At 35.3% G+C, this 20,497-nt stretch overlaps 2 protein-coding genes across 2 annotated transcripts; both read right to left on the bottom strand.

The window, feature by feature from the left end:
- Positions 1–2,492: 2,492 nt before the first annotated feature.
- On the bottom strand, positions 2,493–6,998 carry LOC139488315 (uncharacterized). Its single transcript, XM_071273845.1, has 2 exons — positions 6,529–6,998; positions 2,493–5,177 (listed from the first exon to the last, which is right to left on the bottom strand). The coding sequence occupies exon 2, from the start codon at positions 5,171–5,173 to the stop codon at positions 2,519–2,521; it is 2,655 nt and encodes an 884-aa protein (XP_071129946.1). The 5' UTR covers positions 5,174–5,177; positions 6,529–6,998; the 3' UTR covers positions 2,493–2,518.
- A 6,781-nt stretch (positions 6,999–13,779) lies between these two features.
- Positions 13,780–17,266, bottom strand: LOC139488385 (tubulin alpha-1 chain). The gene is made up of 3 exons (XM_071273935.1): positions 17,047–17,266; positions 15,940–16,162; positions 13,780–15,014 (listed from the first exon to the last, which is right to left on the bottom strand). Exons 1-3 carry the CDS (start codon positions 17,047–17,049, stop codon positions 13,888–13,890), a joined length of 1,353 nt encoding a protein of 450 aa, XP_071130036.1. The 5' UTR covers positions 17,050–17,266; the 3' UTR covers positions 13,780–13,887.
- Between the last annotated feature and the right edge of the window lie 3,231 nt (positions 17,267–20,497).

Below are 20,497 nucleotides of genomic sequence, written 5' to 3'. Positions count from 1 at the left end.
TCGGTTGCTTCACTGATCATGAACTTGTTTTAGTACAAGTATCACACCCACTTAACAATAGCAAGAATCAAATGAAAATTGAACCAATGTCAGTTGCACCCTGCATGAGTCGAACAAGTACAAGTTTACAATCATTGTACACAAATATATAGTTGATTGTGTCTGGGAAACAAATTTAGCAACAAATCTTAACATTGACTCATGAAAATGAAGTACAGGTCAAAGGAACATGCATGTATATCTTACTATTCGACCCCTACACCCTAAATGGTTGGCCCAATGGGTATAAAAAAAATCAGTTTAAAAAGCCTTAACTCATCAGATTAATTGATACACATATAAATACATGTAACAAAATCACAGAGTGGATGTGACCGGGTACTTGTACATCCCCAAAACAAAAGACCAATATGTTGAATTAAAGATAAATTAAGAAATATTATAAAGCCGAAATATATGTGATTAGATGGAGAAAAAAATATACGTCGATTTTATTTTGGTGCGGTTGATCATATTTCTGGACTTATCTTCACCATGAACGATGCTGTAGAGGTCCGGACGAGCCTGTCTTGCCAAACTGGTCCGAGTCTACAGTTATCGTCATTTGATTTAAGCCCCAGTCCCACTAGACCACGATTGCACCACGCTCACCGCGATCTAAAAATAAATTCAGATCGTGGTGCTGTCGCGGTATGAGCGGCAGGAAAATGTAAATTTTCATTGCTTTCACGATGCTACTACGTCCTCATTACGCTTCTACAACGATCCCGCTACGATTATACCATGTTCTCACCGCGCTTATTCTGCGACCTCACTACGCTTATCAAGATCTTTCCACGCTCATCACGTTCTCACTACGACCATACCACGAGTTATCCGATTGCAACATGATCTTACCACGCTTCTACTGCGATTATAGCACGTGCTTACCACGATTCTCCTCTTGAAATAAAGATTATTTATTTATTTTTTATTTATTTACCATGTTCATACCGCGATCTTACTACGCTCTCAGCAATAACGTCAACATCGTGTTCCATACTAATACAGTTCCATTCCTTCTATTTCTGATTAATACGTAGATTTCTCGGAAACAATAGTTATGTCACCAAAATCTACTAGAACACGTGGGTGTGGTGGTGGGGGTTGATGTAGAGGCAGAGGGAGCTCTGATAGTAACGAATCCTGATCAAGTAGAAATTTCGGACCGACCAATCCAACCTAATTTACAACCTATTGCTGGTCCATAAAGCTGAAATGACGATATTTTAGTGAACGGTAGCCGAGAGATGACACAGATGTGTCAATAGATATAGGAAGATGTGGTATGAGTGCCAATGAGACAACTCTCCACCCAAGTAATAACTTTTAAAAGTAAACCATTATAGGCCAAGGTACGGCCTACAACACGGAGCATTGGTTCACACCGAACATTAAGATATAAAGGGCCCCCAAAATTACTAGTGTAAAACCATTCAAACGGGAAAACCAACGGTCTTATCTATATGAAAACGAGAAGCATGGTTGAGTCGTTAGAGAAAATGGACAAGAGGTCCCAATTACATAAAGACAAACAAAACCTGGAGAGATTTAATATATTTTATGTGAAAATGACAATAAGAATATTGGTCGTAGTATGAACGTAGTCAGGTCGTAAGAAGAGCGTGATGAGGACGGCAAGGGCGTGCTAGAATCGTACTTTGGTCGTGAACAGCGTGGTATAGTCGTAGTGGAAGCGCAGTTGGGTCGCGGTGAGAACGTGATAGTCGTAGTGAGGTCGTAATAACGTCGCTGTGAGCTCGTAGAGCAGTTTCTCCGAATAGAATCACGCTTTCGCTACGCTCTCGCTACGATGGTACAGCGACCTTTGCGATCTTTCTACGATCTTATTGCGCTCTCACTACGGTTCTACTGCGACCTGATTTCGCCACGACCGCACCACGATTGTTTTGAACATGTTCAAAGTTGGCCACGCTCATCACGATCTTGAAGACCTCACCACGACCGTGATACGACCTTAAGTCTGACGTCGCGCAAAATACTGGTGATAATAACGTAACGTCGGAAATATAGCAAAAAGCCGTCTTATTTTCTTGTTTTTTACGTAACGTTTTTCTAATGTGATTTCTAATGTGTAAGCATTGATTCATTCAGGTTTTTTTTCATGGGAATATTTTTTTTCAGTAAAGATATTCATGTATATTTTATTTAACGAAAAATGTATATATATATATATATATATATACAACTCGTCTAAACATTATGTTTAGACGAGTTGTATATACATTATGTACACAGCCATGTATCACCATCATTGATGGCGATCCGATGGATACATCTGTTGTAGGGTTGTCACTGACTCAGACGTACTTATATATATATATATATATATATATTATATTTTTTAATTATAAGCAGAGCCACGTTGAATCATTTCATTTGAATCGGAAAGGTCTACTAAAATATTTTATGAGTGGCTAAACAACAGTGCATGATGTTTTATAATTTAATTCTTATTTCAATCCAAATTGTCCAATACAGAAAGAATGTCTAGATGGGTGTCCTCTGAAATAGTTATACGATAAGAGGCATCTACATCAGCAAGTATGTATAGCAGAGATTTCGTCGGTACCAAAGCAGTCTTTGTCTTTAAAAGTTTATATTTTAACGGATCATTGTCACTGATTTTGTCATAATAATGACCCCGGAAAACCTCGAATCCAGGGGGATATGTAGCACCCCAGCTGTCACTCTCTGCTGAATTCAATACGTGTGAACCTTTGGAAATTTTCATTAAATAATAGTCAAAGTTATCATCGTCGGTTTTGACAGCCACAACAGAGTTTATGGATACCAAATCTGATATGTCTTCTGAAAGAATGTCAGTGTCTTGTGCTACTTCTTCTTCGTTAGAAGTTTGTGTTATTTCGCGTGGCTTAATAGTTTTCTTTACCCCGGTATTTTCTACATTTAAACAGTTAAGATAATTCCCCAAAATGCATTGATCGCACGTGTAACAAGAGAGATCGGAAACAATGATTTCATTACATGTACTAGTAAAAACATGATGTATTTGTCTATTTTGCTGGATCGGCTTAAATATTTTGGAATTGTGTCTATCAATTGAGTCCACATATCGAAATACCCTTCTTTTAAATAATGCACTTCTTGGCTTTTTAAGGCTACTTTCGCAGAACGTAAATAAATCCTTCGCATTCTGAATCACTGTATTGCCACGTAGAACAGATATGTCCGCCTGTCTTTTTATAAATCCCCCCGCGGCATCTTGAGGCCCTTTTGCATGGCTTGTTTCAAAGAAATTTCTATGGAATGTTTTATATCCCAAATCAGGGATGGCAGTAGATAAACTTCCTAAACAGTGCCGCGATTTATATTGGCTAGAACAACCGTCTGTGAATTCATGCATATGATCAACTGTGTATGATATTGAATCTAAATATTCCTTAACTTTCTTTTGGACATATTTTGTAAAATCATTATCATGTTGCAGGTCCGGGGAAATTACGAAAAAATGTTCCGTAATTATTTCCGGAAATTCTTCTGTACTGTCTATACCATCGTATTCTAAAATGGCGTGTCGGTGCATGACGGTTACATGAATGCTGCATTCAGTTCTTTGGAAGTAATTGGATTGGATTTCTTCTTTCTCGACACAGCGATAATTTTCCGAATAATCGTGGATGCATATGCAATGATTGACTGGCAAGTTCTGAACAAGACTTTTAAGTTGATTGCTTTGCCAGTTTGATCGGTGCTGGTGAGCGGGGAAAGTTTCGAGAAGCTTTTTTAAATTGAGAAACATTTCGTTTACGCTAGTTTTCTTTTTTATCAGGGTCAGTCGGCGCCTTACATTTTTACCCTTCGATTTTTCAGTTATATATTCATATTTTTGCCATTCAACAGTTGAAGACGACTGTGATTCGTTGGGTGAAAGTTTGAAATTACCAACGCCGCAAAGGCTACATTTTCGGTCAAGACAATTTTTTCTATAAAATCCATTTACTTTTGGACATAGCGTAATATGTATAAGGTCTGACATTTTCTCAAATACGGGATAGTCACTTTCTTGCGAATCGGTTTCCCTGTCACACGATTTTCTGAACTTCATACATGCTTTGAAAACAAGGTTTGCTTCCACGTGATATCTACAACAGCATGTATTTCTATCTTTTTCAGATGCAGGTCTTACGAAAAACGGTCGAAGTTTCTCAAATGCTCTTTGTCCAATTTTAATTTCCGGATATTTGGCGACAAAATCTAAATACGCATCAGTTTGTGTTTTTTCCAGCACGTGTGTCATATGCGAAGTATATAAGTTTGGTCCCAATCGTTCTCTTTTGATATCGGATTTGTTGCCGGTCGGGTGTGATATGCCATCAGAGAGCCAAAAGTTATAAACTGTTTTCTTTGTTTCTTCTGAAATGGAATCTTTTCTTGTTTTCTGTTGCGTAAGAGCCCATGCAGACGATTCACTTTTAAGAATTCTAGACCTAATACGCTGGCCTCCAGCAACCCTTCTTGCTGGCAAACCTAAATTTTTACACAGTTTAATTTTACCTCTCGAGTTTGCTAAATTTTCCCCGCTGATTGATGCAGTAACAGAATTCATTACCGAACGTGCATTCTTAGATCGCTTTAATTTTGTAGATTTTATTATTTCTTGAATATCTGCAACGACGGCCATTTCAACTGGCGAAACTGAATGTTTCAGATTAGCTATTGTTGGCGATCGAGGGGATCTGCGGGCCAAATAAGTCGATATAACTGCGCATCGTTTAGATGGAGATTTTGGTAAACCTTCTTTAAATTTTCTTAGGGCTCTGGCCTTTTCCATTCTGTTTTTGAAAACATTTGAACCTTCTGGTACAACAAGTGACATTGATGAAAGTTCTACATTTTTTTTACCTCTGTGTTTACGGACATTCATTTTATTTTTCAGTTTTCTTTCATTTATTTTCTTAGATTTCTCCCTTTGTTCTCTCTTTTTTCTTGCATTAATCGTTTGACTATATGTTTTTGTCTCGCTCTCTTTATTCTTGTACAACTTTCCATAAGATTTTCTACTCGTTTCATTTTTCTGAAGCCTTTTTCGTTCTCTGTTCCTAATAAGTATTTCCTTAGCCGAAAGTTTACTTTTTTTTCTGTTATTCATATTTCTGAAAGCATATTTATATTTGAATGTACACAAAATTTTGGTCTGATTTTTTTAAGTCCGATTATTTTAATTGATTGTTGGTTTATAAATACATTCAATAATTAAATATGAGTCTTTTTTGTCTCGTGTTTTATTTTTTTGGAACTAATCATTCTCCTGAAACACCAGAGATCATTTCGGTTGTTTGAAGGGATTGGTGCCTCTTGTTTTGTCTACGAAAATTATCTAATATGGTAACTCTTCTTTTAGATTGTTCCAGAACTTCCTAAAGTCAAATCATTTTTTACGAATTTTAATATAGAATAATATTTTTATTTCATTAAGGGAGCAACCATTTGATTTTAATGGGGGGGGGGGGGGGGGGGGGGGGGGTGCTAGGATGAAAAATTTTGTCCGGCATTTTTTTTAGTTGTTATCTCGGTCCTGCCTTTTTATTTTCACTATATTTGGTCCTGCCTTTTTTTACAAGTTTATCCTGGGTTTGTTTGCCAACTGCTCATCCTGCCCTTTTAACCCCACCGCAGTTCGCGCCTGTCCTAAGTCAGGTACCTATAGCTTTTGTTAGTCTTTTATATTTTTTTACTTTTAGTTCATCTCTGTGTTTCGAAGTGAAGAGTGGCGTCCATTTTCTTGATCTAGTATACATTAGGATTTCGGGGCCTACTCAAGACCTCCCCTGGGTGCGGGATTTCTCGCAAGTTGAAGACCCATTGGTGGCCTTGAGCTGTTTTCTACGTTTTGGTCGGGTTGTTATCTCTTTGACATATTCCCCGTTTCCATTCTTATTCATTTTTTTTACACTCAAAACCCCTGTCCTCCCTCTTTTTCAAATTTCATTCTAGCCCCCCCCCCCCCCCCCTTAAAAATCAAATGGAAGCTCCCTAAGGCAAAAACATGCCCATATCGTTTCATGTTTGGAGATCGATTCTTTACAAGTTCTTCTTATAATTTCTTTTGCGTATTGACTCTGTGTGAAATATGACGTTTCATTATTTTTCGACGTTTTTTGTCTCATTGGACATTTTTTCTGATTTTTCTTTTCTTTATTTGCGAAAAGGATAAAATATAAAAACAGCCAGTATTTATATTATCATGTTCAGTATTTGTTGTAATTTTTGAAATCTGTATCAGTATTTTTCTTCTGATTTAATCGCGATACATCGTAGATCCCGAAATCGTCAAAATGGAATATTTGTTTGGATTTCAGATGATACGGGACATTTTTTCTGATTTTAAATTTTTTCAATAGTTTTTTTTTAAAACAAGTAAACTCAAAAAGTTTGGTACCAATTTAAACAGAAATGTTTGTAATTTATAAATTATAAATATAAACGATATCCTTTTAAAATTACCTTCAGTATATGAATTTGATCTTCAAAGTTTGCAGTTGGAGTCTAGATTATTTGTCACCATTACAAGATCAAAAAGTTGCTATGACGTCATTTTTCTACATGTATGACGTCATATATGTAAGTAAAATTATGTAATTCAAAACTTTACATATGGTTCTTAATTCCTTCCAAATGAGAACTACCTTTGGCTACTCAATCCATATTTCATTCTCAAAAATGTTTGGAGATCTCAATGTTCAATGTTACGCATTACACGGCAAAATTGCCTATTTCATAAAATTTAGCGCTTCAAATCGAAACCTATTCGTGAAAAAAATATCATGAAAAACAGATATTTTGTTGCCATTAGATTGGGTAACGAAAATTATTTAGCGATTCTGCAAATTGTTGCGTCCTAAACGGACAGTTAGCCTTTTCGCCGATTTTTCTCGAATCACCTTCAAATTGTCACCAGTATCTTGCGCGACGTCACTGCGATCTACACGATCGTACTACGATCATCAAAATTTGTATTTTTTCACAGATCGTGATCGTGGCCTAGTGGGGCTGCGGTATTAGGAATTATAGTCTCTAGTGCATGTAAACAGTGTATAACTTGCAAATTTTTTTCATACATTTTCCCAATGTACATCTTGATATTTATGCATGAAATATTAAGTAAGGGGATAAAATTGCATGTAAAAAAAATGGGTGCTGAATCTTTATGCTTAGTAGTCATTTGGCCCAGTTACAAAAGATCAAAATAAGAATGTCTGAAGCTGTCAAACTGAATTTTAAACCGCCTTAACACAGAATTTACCATATTTTGTGTTAGAGCTGGTAGACTAGCTTTTCTAGGTGCGAATTTTTTTGATATGAATTTATTGTCCAAAAGAAATGCACTACGAAATAACTTTTCTCGGGCCCACTGGATTTATGTATAAAGAAGAAGATGTGATATGATTGCCAATAAGACAACTTTTACAAGAGACCAAATGACACAGTAATTATAACAACTTTAGGTCACGATATGACCTTCATTAATAAGCAAAGCTCATATACCGCATAGTCAGCTATAAAAGGCCATTAAATGACAAATAAAAATCAATTCATACGAGAAAACAAACGGTCTAATACATGTATCAAAATGGTTTACTTTTACAAATTGTGACTTGTATGGAGAGTTGTCTCATTGGCACTCGTACCACATATGAAATGGGGACCAAAAAATTAAATTCTTAATACACAGTTTGATCTAGCATAAATATCAAAGAATCCAAATCATTTATGTTGTTTTTATTAAGAGATCAAACAAAGTTTACTTTCGAACCATTTGGACCCCGCAATGAGAACTAGTTTAAAAGCAGGCCAAAACTCCAAAATCAATCACATTATTTTTCAAGTATGAAACCTTATGGTCATGACATATTCATAAATATCCACAGACTTATACTCAAGTGATTGTTTTGAAACTAGAAAATCATTGTTTTTGCCCTTGCACCCAAGACGGTGTGGGTCATAACACCCAAAATCATGATCGCAACCATTCATTTGATGTATGGAACCTTGTGCTTCAATTCTGTATAGATCAATACACTTATACCCAAGTTATTGTCCTGAAACAAGAAACTGCTTTATTTTGGCCAGTCATCCCTAAACAGATAGAACATTAACCCCAAAAATTAATCCCAACCTTCCTATTGTTTTATAGAACCATTTGGTACACTTTCATAGAGATCCATACCGGCACTTATACCTAAGCCAGAGACATATAATACAATTTGTATTATATGTCTCTGCCTAAGCTATTGCCTAGAAACCAAAATGCTTCAGACGACGACCGTGACCGGACGACATCGCCATACCATTATACGGCCGCACATATTTGGCGGACGTATTTGAAGTAGTACACAATTGTAATTTATGGGCAATAACTCTTACTAGTAAGAATTTGACTGTTATTTTTCGTCATTTTCAGATTTTTGTAGGTCTTGTTTCACTGATTAATTAATCTTAGTGTTAAGTTTTTTTATCCACCATTTACAAAAATAACATTTTCCAGATTACGGTTTCAGTGATATTGATTTTGCTTTAACACGCGAATAACTTTAACAATAGCAGTGTTTGAGAAGTTTTACAATGATCGGAGAAAAAATACCGTAGGAACGAAACGGAACTCTGATCTTTTGCACACAAAATGAAACGTTGGACATTACGTTTTTGTTTAAAAATGGGATAATTCAGTGTTATAATTCATGGTATTTTAAATTTCGGTTCTTTTTTTTTCTTTAATTTCAAGTCTAATGTGATGAATTCAATCAGAAATCACTGTATTTTTTATCGAACTGACCAGTCTACGTATTTATTTTTTATGCTAATCTATAGCAAAATGGAATTGGTACCACCTCGTGCGCAACGTATATGTAAAGTTTCTCTTTTTTCCTTACAGTTTTCATAATTGAGTGGAGATGTGTGGGGTGTTTTTTTTTTTTAAGTTAACGGATAAATCTCCAATATATTTGTGACGGGATTGCTTCCCTTAGAAAACTTAGTAGATACTTAGTCAGCCGTAAGCGATTGAGCTAAGGAAGTACTTCTTTAGCTCAGTCGGTTAGCGCGCTGCCTTGTAACACAGAGGTACCGGGTTCGAGTCCCGGTGGAGACAAGCAATTTTGTAATGAAATTCGTGCTCTCCGGTTACATATTAAAAGAAAATAGACAATACATGTACTTTGAAGGTTCAGAAATTAGATTAATCTTTGGAAACGCAGACAATGCTTAAAGTTTGAAGTTTTTTTCGCATGAAATGCATCAAATATGACTGTACACACAGAAAAACAAATAAAAGGCTTGATTTTTGAAACTAGTCTTTTCTTAAAAATGTTATTACGTACACTACATATATATATTGAATGCTTCTTGTGATTTAATTATGTTGGAAAAGCGTTGAACGTTTCCACATTTTAGTATGTGGAGATATAACTGAATTATTTATTGTGTTTCGAGTATCATTTAATTGTGAATACTAAATCGTATCTTGGAGACTAATTTTATTCCCGTTTGAACATTTGGTAAACTGTGATTAAAGCGAGATAACTCTAATTTAAATATGTTACTGCCAATCAATTTTATAATTATTCTTGTCACCTGTCGGTAGATGCGTCTTCTTCTTAACAGAAGTTCTTTTGGAAACTTAGAAACAATGCTATATCTGTTCCTTTAGGAACACATATTTTACATACACTTACCCTGCAATGCGTCATGAAAAAATACTGTTAAAATAGTTTTCCAGCAGACTTCTTTCAAGTTAATGTTTACTAAACTTCTATTCCATGACAAAGGCAACTTGCTTTGCACAGGAAAACGCGTATTTCCACGGACTTTAATACAGAGATTTTCTTTCAAAATTTTCAAAATAAGACTCACTCTATGATGTGCTAGTGTTTATTGTTTACATTGTATTTGAATTCAGTGGTCCATATTTATATTTGTTACCAACCAATATCTTGCTCAGAGACAGATATACACATGTATATATACAACTCGTCTAAACATCAACCCAACAATGTTAGATCTGTAAATTTGCTTTCGCAAATTTTTGGTTCTTCCCTCGCCGGGATTCGAACCCATGCTACTGTGATATCGCGACACCAAATCGCCTGCACTGCAGCCGTCCCGCTAGACCACACGACCACCTGGGCTCTCATTAAAAGAGCTTTCGCTGGTCGTGTGTTACCTTTCCTCGTCAGTTTTAATCTAGCGGCGTACTACAGTACATGATATATAAGGCATGAAGATGTTATTGTTACAGATCAGCTAAATTATCTATAGTAAAGGATCCTACAAATTAATGTAATATACAGTCACAGAAAATAATTATATTTATAAGTACGTCTGAGTCAGTGACAACTCTACAACAGATGTATCCATCGGATCGCCTATATATATATTTGTACGTCTGAGTCAGTATATAATTATTTTCTGTGACTGTATCTTGCATTAATTTGTAGGATCCTTTACTATATATAATTGAGCTGATCTGTAACAATATCATCTCCATGCCTTATATATCATGTACTGTAGTACGACGCTAGATTAAAACTGACGAGGAAAGGGAACACACGACCACCGAAAGCTTTATTATTCTGAAGCCCAGGTGGTCGTGTGGTCTAGCGGGACGGCTACAGTTAAAACTGACGAGGAAAGGTAACACACGACCACCGACAACTTTATTATTGTGAAGCCCAGGTGGTCGTGTGGTCTAGCGGGGCGGCTACAGTGCAGGCGATTTGGTGTCACGATATCTCAGTAGCATGGGTTCGAATCCCGGCGAGGGAAGAACAAAAAATTTGCGAAAGCAAATTTACAGATCTATTGTTGGGTTGATGTTTAGACCAGTTGATTATGTATATATATATGTCTCTGTCTTGCTTTATAAATATTGATTATTAAATTGATACAAGTGGATCATCGGATTTATCCAATCGAGATAGTTATCCGAGCCTGGGCGAGGACTTTAAAATTTATAATTTAACTATCGGGATTGGATAAATCCGATAATCCACGCGTTACTATGTAATTATCTGTTTCTCTAATGATTAAAAGACCATTTTTCTGTCTTTCTAAACCAAAAGGGATATATTTCCATAGAATTAGAGAAACTTGTTTAAAGGAAATCATTGCTACATTGCATGCATTAATCATCTATCAAGCAGAACTTTTCCATTTTTAGCATTGAAACAACAAAGGTTTACTTATAATAATCTTAAACCATGAAAAAGATGAAACCGGTTAGTTGGGATATGTTTTCTTTACAATTAGTCTATACAGCATATATTGGTGACCTATCGCTTATGGTTTCCAAGATAGCAACTCAGTGACCACGAAAACTTGAAATGAGATAAAGGTCAGGTGAACCCAGTCGGACAGACACGTAGATATTGCAAGGAACAAATAAACAAAAAATAGTTACATGGTACTATTACAGAGTCGCGAGAACCTTTATATGACAGATCGACATACAAGATATGGGAACAAATGGTATGAAGCATCCAGGTCTACATTAAGCTTTATTCAAATTGTTTAAGCCATCGCTGGATTGTAATCCGTCTAACAACTGTCACAAGCACTACTTGCAATCTGAAAGTTTTTCACGAAAATTTTCTTATCTTTTTTTTTAAATTGTCCATCTTTAGTGACCATTGATTTTGTTACTAGTCCTTAATATAAATCTATATAAGTATCTCATAAACTTAACATGATCTTATAAAATGAGATCAATGTCATATAACCCAAACATGAAATCCATGGACATCTTACACTCATTCAACACTAGTACACAAAATATAGTTTATCTATTCCTCATATTTTCTTGGAAGGCAAACTTTACACGGAAAATTCAAAAAACGGGAAGTCTGCAAAAAACTAAAATAAACGGGGAATGTTTCCCTATGGACACAGATGATGCCCCGTTTGCATACATTATAAAGGGACATAACTCAAGAAAAATAAGTGACGCTATCCAAATTTGTACTTCTGGTTGTTGCGGAAATCAGCATTTGGTTGAGGCAAATTACGTTAGAGAACGGAAACTACAAATTGGCAATTTTTTCGTTTATAAAGGGCAGAACTTGACAATGGTTTAAAGTGACCCCACCAAAATTCAAACTGTGGAAATAAGCAGTGTACAAATTTGATAATATTTGGTTGAGGCAAACTTAGTCAGTGGAGAACGGAACTAAAAATTTGGCTATTTTTTCTATTTATAAAGGGCATAACTCTAGAACGGTTAAAGTGACGTTGTGGTAATTAGCATTGTGTATAAATAGGTTTCATAAAATTTTGTTGAGGCAGTTGGCACTACCAAAATTTGTACTTTCTCAGAGTTTTGTGGTAATATCATTAGTACAGTGTATCTAGTTCGCAATATTTGGTAGTCAAAAGTTTTGTGAAAGAAACAAAAAAAAATATTTCCATTTTTGAAGGGGCATAACTCTACAACTACCAAATTTAAAATTTGATCCGTGTTTTGTGTAACGTTTAAGGATTAAGGCAAACTAAAGATAGCAATTTTTCAATTTATAAAGGTGTACAATTCTAGAATTGAACAAATAATCAAACTTGATCAGTGCCTTGTGTACAAGTTTCATAACATTTGGTTGAGGCAAACAAAAGAACGTAAACCATCTTTAGAACGTACAGACGTATAAAGGTAACTAAATGCGGCCATCCTCTACAGATGGGGTACAACAAACTTGCCACTGATCAATAAAAATAAGGTCAAGATCAGACTATACCTGCCAGACTGTCTTGAATTCATTCCATACATCAAATATAGTTCACTTATTTCCAATAGTTGCAATTTTTCCATTCTCAAAGAGGCACAACTCTAGAATGGTTAAAGACTAAAAGTTACAACCAAAATTCAAACTTGAACTGTGTTTTGTGCTTATAAGCATTGTGTATAAATTTTATAACATTTGGTTGAGGCAAACTTGAGCTTGAGAACAGAAACATTTTTTTTTGCAATTTTTTCAATTCATAAAGGGACATAACTCTAGAATGGTTAGAGAGACACTACTAAAATTCAGACTTGATCTGTATATTGTGGTAATAAGCAAGGCATACAAATACTCGATTAGAAGGCACTTTAATTATTTCAAAATTGCAATATACAACAAATTTCAGGAGTGGGTTTATTAATTAAAGTGAAGGGCAAATAATTTGTTTCCATTTCCTACCATCCAGTACCTAACCACTACTGGTTTTCCTTTCAAGTTGTAGAAATCTGCTCGATATTTGCCCTTTTAATAAGTATGAATTTTGTGATTTAAGGAGCTTTAGCCTTATATAGCTTGCGCTTTATTTTTCTCATTGTTGAAGGCCTTAAAGTCGTCTCATTGGCTGTACTTTTACAATTTCTTACTTGGATGGAATACAGGATAGTTTGCTTGTTTATGTACAACATCTTGTACCCATATATTAGTATGGCGTTCATTAACACTGAACTAGTATATATTTGTTTAGGGGCCAGCTGAAGGACGCCTCCGGGTGCAGGAATTTCTCGCTACATTGAAGACCTGTTAGTGATCTTCTGCTGTTGTTTTTTCTATGGTCAGGTTGTTGTCTCTTTGACACATTCCCCATTTCCATTCTCAATTTTATTCAAATCAGGGTATGCTGAATAACCTTCAAGCTTCTTCTATGGACTAAAAGATCTGCTCTTTCACAGGATTTTAATATGTTAAATGCATTTAAAAAAGAAACTAATAATCATTCTCAGAATATTTTTTTCTTCATAAAAATCTTAATTGCACAGATAACATTGCACATTTTTTTAATATCTTATGATTGTTTTTGATTATTTGGCAAGAAGTTAAGTTAATATTCTTCCTCTCCTTCCTCTTCACCTTCTACGGAGTCAACTCCGACTTCTTCGTAATCCTTCTCAAGAGCAGCAAGATCTTCACGAGCTTCTGAGAATTCTCCTTCCTCCATACCTTCTCCGACATACCAATGGACGAAAGCACGTTTGGCGTACATCAAGTCAAATTTATGATCAAGACGAGCCCAGGCCTCAGCAATGGCGGTTGTGTTGCTCAACATGCAGACGGCTCTCTGTACTTTGGCCAAATCACCTCCTGGTACAACAGTTGGTGGTTGGTAATTGATTCCGACCTTGAATCCGGTTGGACACCAATCGACGAACTGGATGGTTCTCTTGGTCTTGATGGTTGCAATGGCAGCATTGACATCCTTGGGGACAACATCTCCTCTGTACAACATACAACAGGCCATGTACTTGCCGTGACGTGGGTCACACTTTACAAGCTGGTTGGCTGGCTCGAAGCAAGCATTGGTGATTTCAGCAACAGACAATGACTCATGATAGGCCTTCTCTGCTGAGATGACTGGGGCATAAGTAGCCAAAGGGAAATGGATACGTGGGTATGGCACCAAATTGGTCTGGAACTCAGTGAGATCAACGTTCAAAGCTCCGTCAAATCTCAGAGAGGCAGTGATAGAACTGACAATCTGTCCAATGAGTCTGTTCAAGTTGGTGTATGTTGGTCTCTCAATGTCCAAGTTACGTCTGCAGATATCATAGATGGCTTCATTGTCAACCATGAAAGCACAGTCGGAGTGCTCAAGGGTGGTATGGGTGGTCAAGATGGAGTTGTATGGTTCAACAACAGCTGTTGAGACTTGTGGGGCTGGGTAGATGGCGAACTCCAATTTGGATTTCTTTCCGTAATCAACACTGAGACGTTCCATGAGGAGTGATGTGAATCCTGATCCGGTACCACCACCAAAGCTGTGGAAGATGAGGAAACCTTGAAGACCAGTACATTGATCTGCTAATTTACGGATTCTGTCGAGTACCAAGTCAACAATTTCTTTACCAATTGTGTAGTGACCTCTGGCGTAGTTATTGGCGGCATCTTCTTTACCTGTGACTAGTTGTTCTGGATGGAAAAGTTGTCTGTATGTTCCTGTTCTTACTTCATCTGCAAAATAAAATAACATTTTAAAATTTGATCTTAAAACTTTCATGTACAAGAAGAGCTTGATATAGAGTATAGATAAAAGTATACCTAAAGACCCTGTTGACCTATAGATGGCTCCTGGTAATGTGTTGTTTGGTTTAAGTCTCCTTGATGTATTATATTGTCCATCTACACCACATTCCCCCTTATGTATAATACTAGACTAGTAATAATTGATGTTTCACTTAATAATTTTTTTCACTTTTTTTCTTTCTTTGTTTGAAGGCTATTTATAATGTACATGTATTATATATTATCTAGTGACTAAGTGGTTTTTAATATAAAAATACTGTAGTGAGATTGTTTAAATGTTATTCTTTGTGTGTATCTATGCTTTTATTGACTATTATTCATAATTGAGCTTTCTTTAATAAAATATTCTTGTTAATTTGTAAGCTAATACACATCCTCAAAAAATATATAAACTCTCATAGTACAATCCTTGACAAAATGATTTTTTTTTTTATTATTTCCTCCTGTTTGAAAAATATGGTATGTACATGTTATTACTCGGGTCATCTTTGTGTGCATACTTGCACACGAGAGCATCATCATCATACATGTCCATACTTGATGCTCGTATGCACACAAGGAATACGTAAAGTAAGATTGTTTTATTTTGCTTGTATTTTACAGTATTTAAGGACTTGTACTGCCATTTTGTCACAATTGGTGCAGGGAAACCCTGTAGTTTTTTTTTAATTCATCCCCGTTTATATAATTACATGTACACAACCAGCTTGTATAAGGATCAATCTTCTGAACGTTTTATTTTATTTAAGTAGCTATCAGTTTCCCACATTTGATAGACACTACCTCAGCACTTCACAAAATTACAGAACATATATTTCTTCATAAGAAAAGGTTTAAACTGGTGTCAACCTACCTACTACTGTTGGTTCTAGATCTACAAATACAGCTCTGGGTACGTGTTTGCCAGCTCCAGTCTCACTGAAGAAGGTATTGAAAGAGTCATCACCACCTCCAATGGTCTTGTCAGAGGGCATCTGACCGTCAGGTTGGATACCATGTTCCAAACAGTACAATTCCCAGCAGGCATTGCCCATCTGGACTCCAGCCTGTCCAACATGTATACTGATGCATTCCCTCTGGAAAAGAAAACGAGATTATCAATTTCTATTGGCATGTTGGTAGTCATTTTGTTTTGTTTTTTATCAGCAAAAGGATTTAAAGTGTCTGTTGTTTCAAGTCTTCAGGTCTATCTGAACTTTTTTATTTCACATTTGGGCAGCTAATTTCTAGGTACAATAGGGTTACGGCAAACTCAAGTTTTCTTTTCTATGGCCTATTGTAACAATTGAACTGCTTCTTTGTTTGAATTCATGCAGGAATACCCCCCCCCCCCCCCCCCCCCCCCAAAGTTTGTTTAAATACCGTAAATAAAGTATGTACACAGAAAGGAAGATTATCATATTTTTCATAGATAAATGACGTATTTCTGATGTGAACCATGACATAATGGTCTAAAAATATGTTATAAATCAGGTGTGTCCTTAATCTCATTATCATTTATAATTATGAATCATCGTTCCATTGACCAGTAGGTAGTACTTCAGTGGTCTAGCTCACTTAGCTTAATCACGGAAAGTCAATAAAATTATACTTTGATCCTAACCTTTTAAAATCCGCATTTCCTGATTTCGCCAACATCATTAAATTATGCTGTATAAAATTCGAACAAGGAAATATGAAAATGAAACAAATTGAAATCCAACAAATATGAGAAAGAGGAATACAGACCCACCACTCTACACAATTAACGAGTCAATTCGCTGCTTCAACTAAAACAAACTTGATAAAGATGCTACTTCCCTCCAAATACCACAGTTTTTTATTCAAGCATCATGGCGCATTTTCCACATCACTCACACATGTTCATGACTCATTCATTCAGAGCCGGTTTGACGAATCATTTATACAAATAATGAAGTAAATGTAAAACAGTTAAATAAATGCTTAAATAGTTACTTACCATTTTGGTTGATCTAAACTTTGACTAAGGTGGAAAAACGTAAAAATGTGTAAAGCCTGACCGAACAGTAATGAGTCCACAGGATTTATCTGATGATGGAGCCGGCATTTTCATTTTTATATGAATTCTTTAAGGCGCGACGTAGTGCCCTCTTTATGTTTGTTCGGACTTTATCATTATCAAACATCTTATTTTAAACTTCCGAAAGTAAAATGACATCATGTGGGCGGGATTAACACAGTTACGTTGCTTGAAGTGCTCTTAATTTGCATAAAATATTTTATTTGGACGAATCTATGTATTGATGCTGCAGGGGAAACAGTTATATCAATAATTCAGAATTGTAATTTTGAACATCATTCAAGTGTCGTACTCAATATTTAATTATAATCTGACCACATACTAATATATATATAATAATAAGATTCACGAAATTATATCAGAGACATGAAGAATTTGTATAAATCCTTGGTAAGACCAGAGACATGGATCTCTCTAAAACAATTGTAAAGTCTCTTAAGAAATATAAAACAAATATATTTTAACTTCATTATTATTTTTTTTATGATACTTCTTTCGATTTTGTATCTTCTGTTATTTTCCATAGGTACTTTGGGATATGACATTTTTTTTAACACCTCCCCCTTTTTCAAATCCGTTACCTATGTACTTTTATTGAATATGAACTTTAAGTAAAAAATTTAAATTGAATTGAATTGAATATCCTTCTCGTAAAGCAGTTTTAAACTCCAGAAGCAATGGTGCACACATCAGATTTGTTTATGTTAAGAACCCTATAACATATACAGCACAAAAAACATCTTTATTTTATTTGGTATTTGAATATTCCAAAGTATGACATTAAAAAGTCTTATGCATATACATGTATATATGCACTTGCATGAGGTCGATTCTATCCGACGCAGCTCATTAAGTTTAAACCCGTATCTGCCCGCCATTTAGCCTTTAGGTTATGAAATGAACTTGGAGGAGTGCGTAAGGACCAGAATTTCACACATTCATCATGTATATTCAAAGGATAAGACAGCCAATACACAAGTATCTAATGCCAAATTATAATGCGCAAGTCAAGAACGATATTGTGTTTCAACTTAAATTTGTTATTTACAAACATATACTACTATAATAATAAATTTAAAACGAACAATTATTTAAGTTGTTACACTCAAATGTTTTTGGCCTGCTGTCTCTTTAGATTATTCTTTCTTTGGGGGAGGGGGGGGGGGGGGGGTGTCAATGTGGTATCATAACCCCCATACAAATTTACTAAGTATGTGTCATTTTTGGTAAGTAAAGAGGCAAACAATTATGATTTATAACGAAAACGTGACACTATTGTTCAAATTATTGGTATAGCCAAAAGAACATTTTAAAATCATTGTAGTCGCCAATCATAATCATATGTTCTGTTATAAATAACCTGAGGGTCAATAAAGTGGAATGTTTATATTGTTATACAGGTCTAGGGGACATGTTTCGTTTTATCTTATGACATCTTCTTAGATTATCTTTACCGGAATTCGTTATCCATGGCAATCAGGTTTTCTACAAACGCATTTTTTTAAAAATCGGCTTATGTAGTACGAAAGATAACTCTAACATATTTTTTCTTTCTTTAATATTTTTATGATGGGAGGAAATTCTATATATAATGTTGATGCACAATAGCTGAGTGTATTTCAAAGACCAAAATTTCGGTTTTATTTTAATTACTAGTATTCTGTTTGAAATATGTGGGATTTTGGTGAGTCAAACCAGACTTATGACTTTTCCTGTTTGAATTAAAGTACACTAGTCATTTTGGGGCCTTTTGTAGCTTGCTGCTCGGTGTTAACCAAGTTAGGCTCAGTGTTAAAGGCTGCACATTGACATAATTATAATGGATTACTTTTTCCAATTATGATTTGGATGGAGAGTTGTCATGATCATTGGCACTCATACCACTTCTTCTTATAGTTATCATGTCAGATACAATGATGATAGTATAATATATCTCTGGTCAAAAACTAGAATCACCACAAGTGAGGTAGCTAGATAAAAAATGTCAACTATATCAATTAATGCTCTGTTCTGTACTTCTCCAGCATGCAGATGAAGATACTATATGACAGGCTTTCTAAAGTTTTCAATTTAAATAGTGATAATATGAATTCGCCGTCATGCAAAAAGATCAAATGATTTCCAAAAAATATTGGATAGTACCACAGAAAACACCAGCCATTTAATTAATATTCCTTTACATGTTTTTTCTAGCTACCTCACTCGTTGTGATTTTAGTTTTCGACAAGAAATATGTCATACTATCATCATTGTATCATAATAGCCATAAGAAGATGTAGCATGTCAATAAGTTGATCATGCAACGTGGTTAGGTTGAAACCGTTTAACATGGGCAGGCTAGTACATGATGGTTATATGGGACTAGGGCGATATTTCATTAAAATAAAATACACGATGAAAGACCTGCAGGCTAACTTGCATAGTTGTTATCTGCTATTTACGATACACGTGATTATGTGTGCGTTAAAATTTACTTATCAATTATCAGGTCACATTAATTTTAAGTCAATTATAGTATGTTAAGTGAAATGTTAACGACTAAGAAAATATCACTTGAAATTGTTAATGAATGAACCTAAATTACGGCAATTAGCTGTTGACCTAGGATTTTCAGCAAAGTTTTCAAAGGCGAATGGGAAGGGTTGGGAATCCGTAAATTTTAAAATTTGTAAAAGGAAAGAGCGAATCTGTGTCAAAATCCATAATCATTTTCCAAACTCGGTTCCGAAATAATAATAAAAACTGGACGGAATTTTCGAACTTGACAAGTTTGAAATGGAGACACTGATTTCCCGAATACAATTTTTCGTCTATCTTACAAATAAGAACGTTTTGTATCCCTCGTTAGTTATTGTTTTCTATCGAGGTGGCATATAACAAGGAACTGCTTTGGAGTTGTATCCAACCTGATGGTTATACGTTCTCTGACACGAGTCGACGAATACAGGAAGTGTTATATTAGAATGGAGCTGGAAAACAGCTGCATTCATAGTCATCGAACCAACTGTTGTTGGTTACTAATTTTCGCATTCTTCATGACAATATAATAGCACACCTGCAATAATATTATTTCTTATATTTTCTTACGTTTTTTTAAAGAAGGAAAAAAAAACCAGTTTTCCATTATTCCTTGGCTTTTTGTCCTGTTAAGAAATACGATTGAAGTTTATTTCTCGTTAAAAACTGACACTTGAAACCAGTTAGAAAAGTACAGGTCAATCATGTACTTAAGTATATTCTTAGGTGGGCGCACACAATACAATGTTCTATCCGATTCTTTACCTATCATGTCGTTTCGATAAAAAAAATTCCCATAGTGCGAACGCTAAAATCGGATTTCGTTTGGTTAATCGCCGATTAAATCGTACCG

The sequence above is a fragment of the Mytilus edulis genome, chromosome 9, assembly GCF_963676685.1.
Source record: "Mytilus edulis chromosome 9, xbMytEdul2.2, whole genome shotgun sequence".
NCBI classification, from domain to species: domain Eukaryota; kingdom Metazoa; phylum Mollusca; class Bivalvia; order Mytilida; family Mytilidae; genus Mytilus; species Mytilus edulis.
This window is presented reverse-complemented; position numbering and strand designations above follow the sequence as displayed.

Excerpts from the sequence above, each read along its gene's own strand:
- LOC139488315 (XM_071273845.1), bottom strand. The coding sequence starts at position 5,173 with ATGAATAACAGAAAAAAAAGTAAACTTTCGGCTAAGGAAATACTTATT.
- LOC139488385 (XM_071273935.1), bottom strand. Across the intron at positions 15,015-15,939 it reads TCTAGAACCAACAGTAGTAG|ATGAAGTAAGAACAGGAACA; the intron begins GTAGGTTGACAC and ends TTTATTTTGCAG.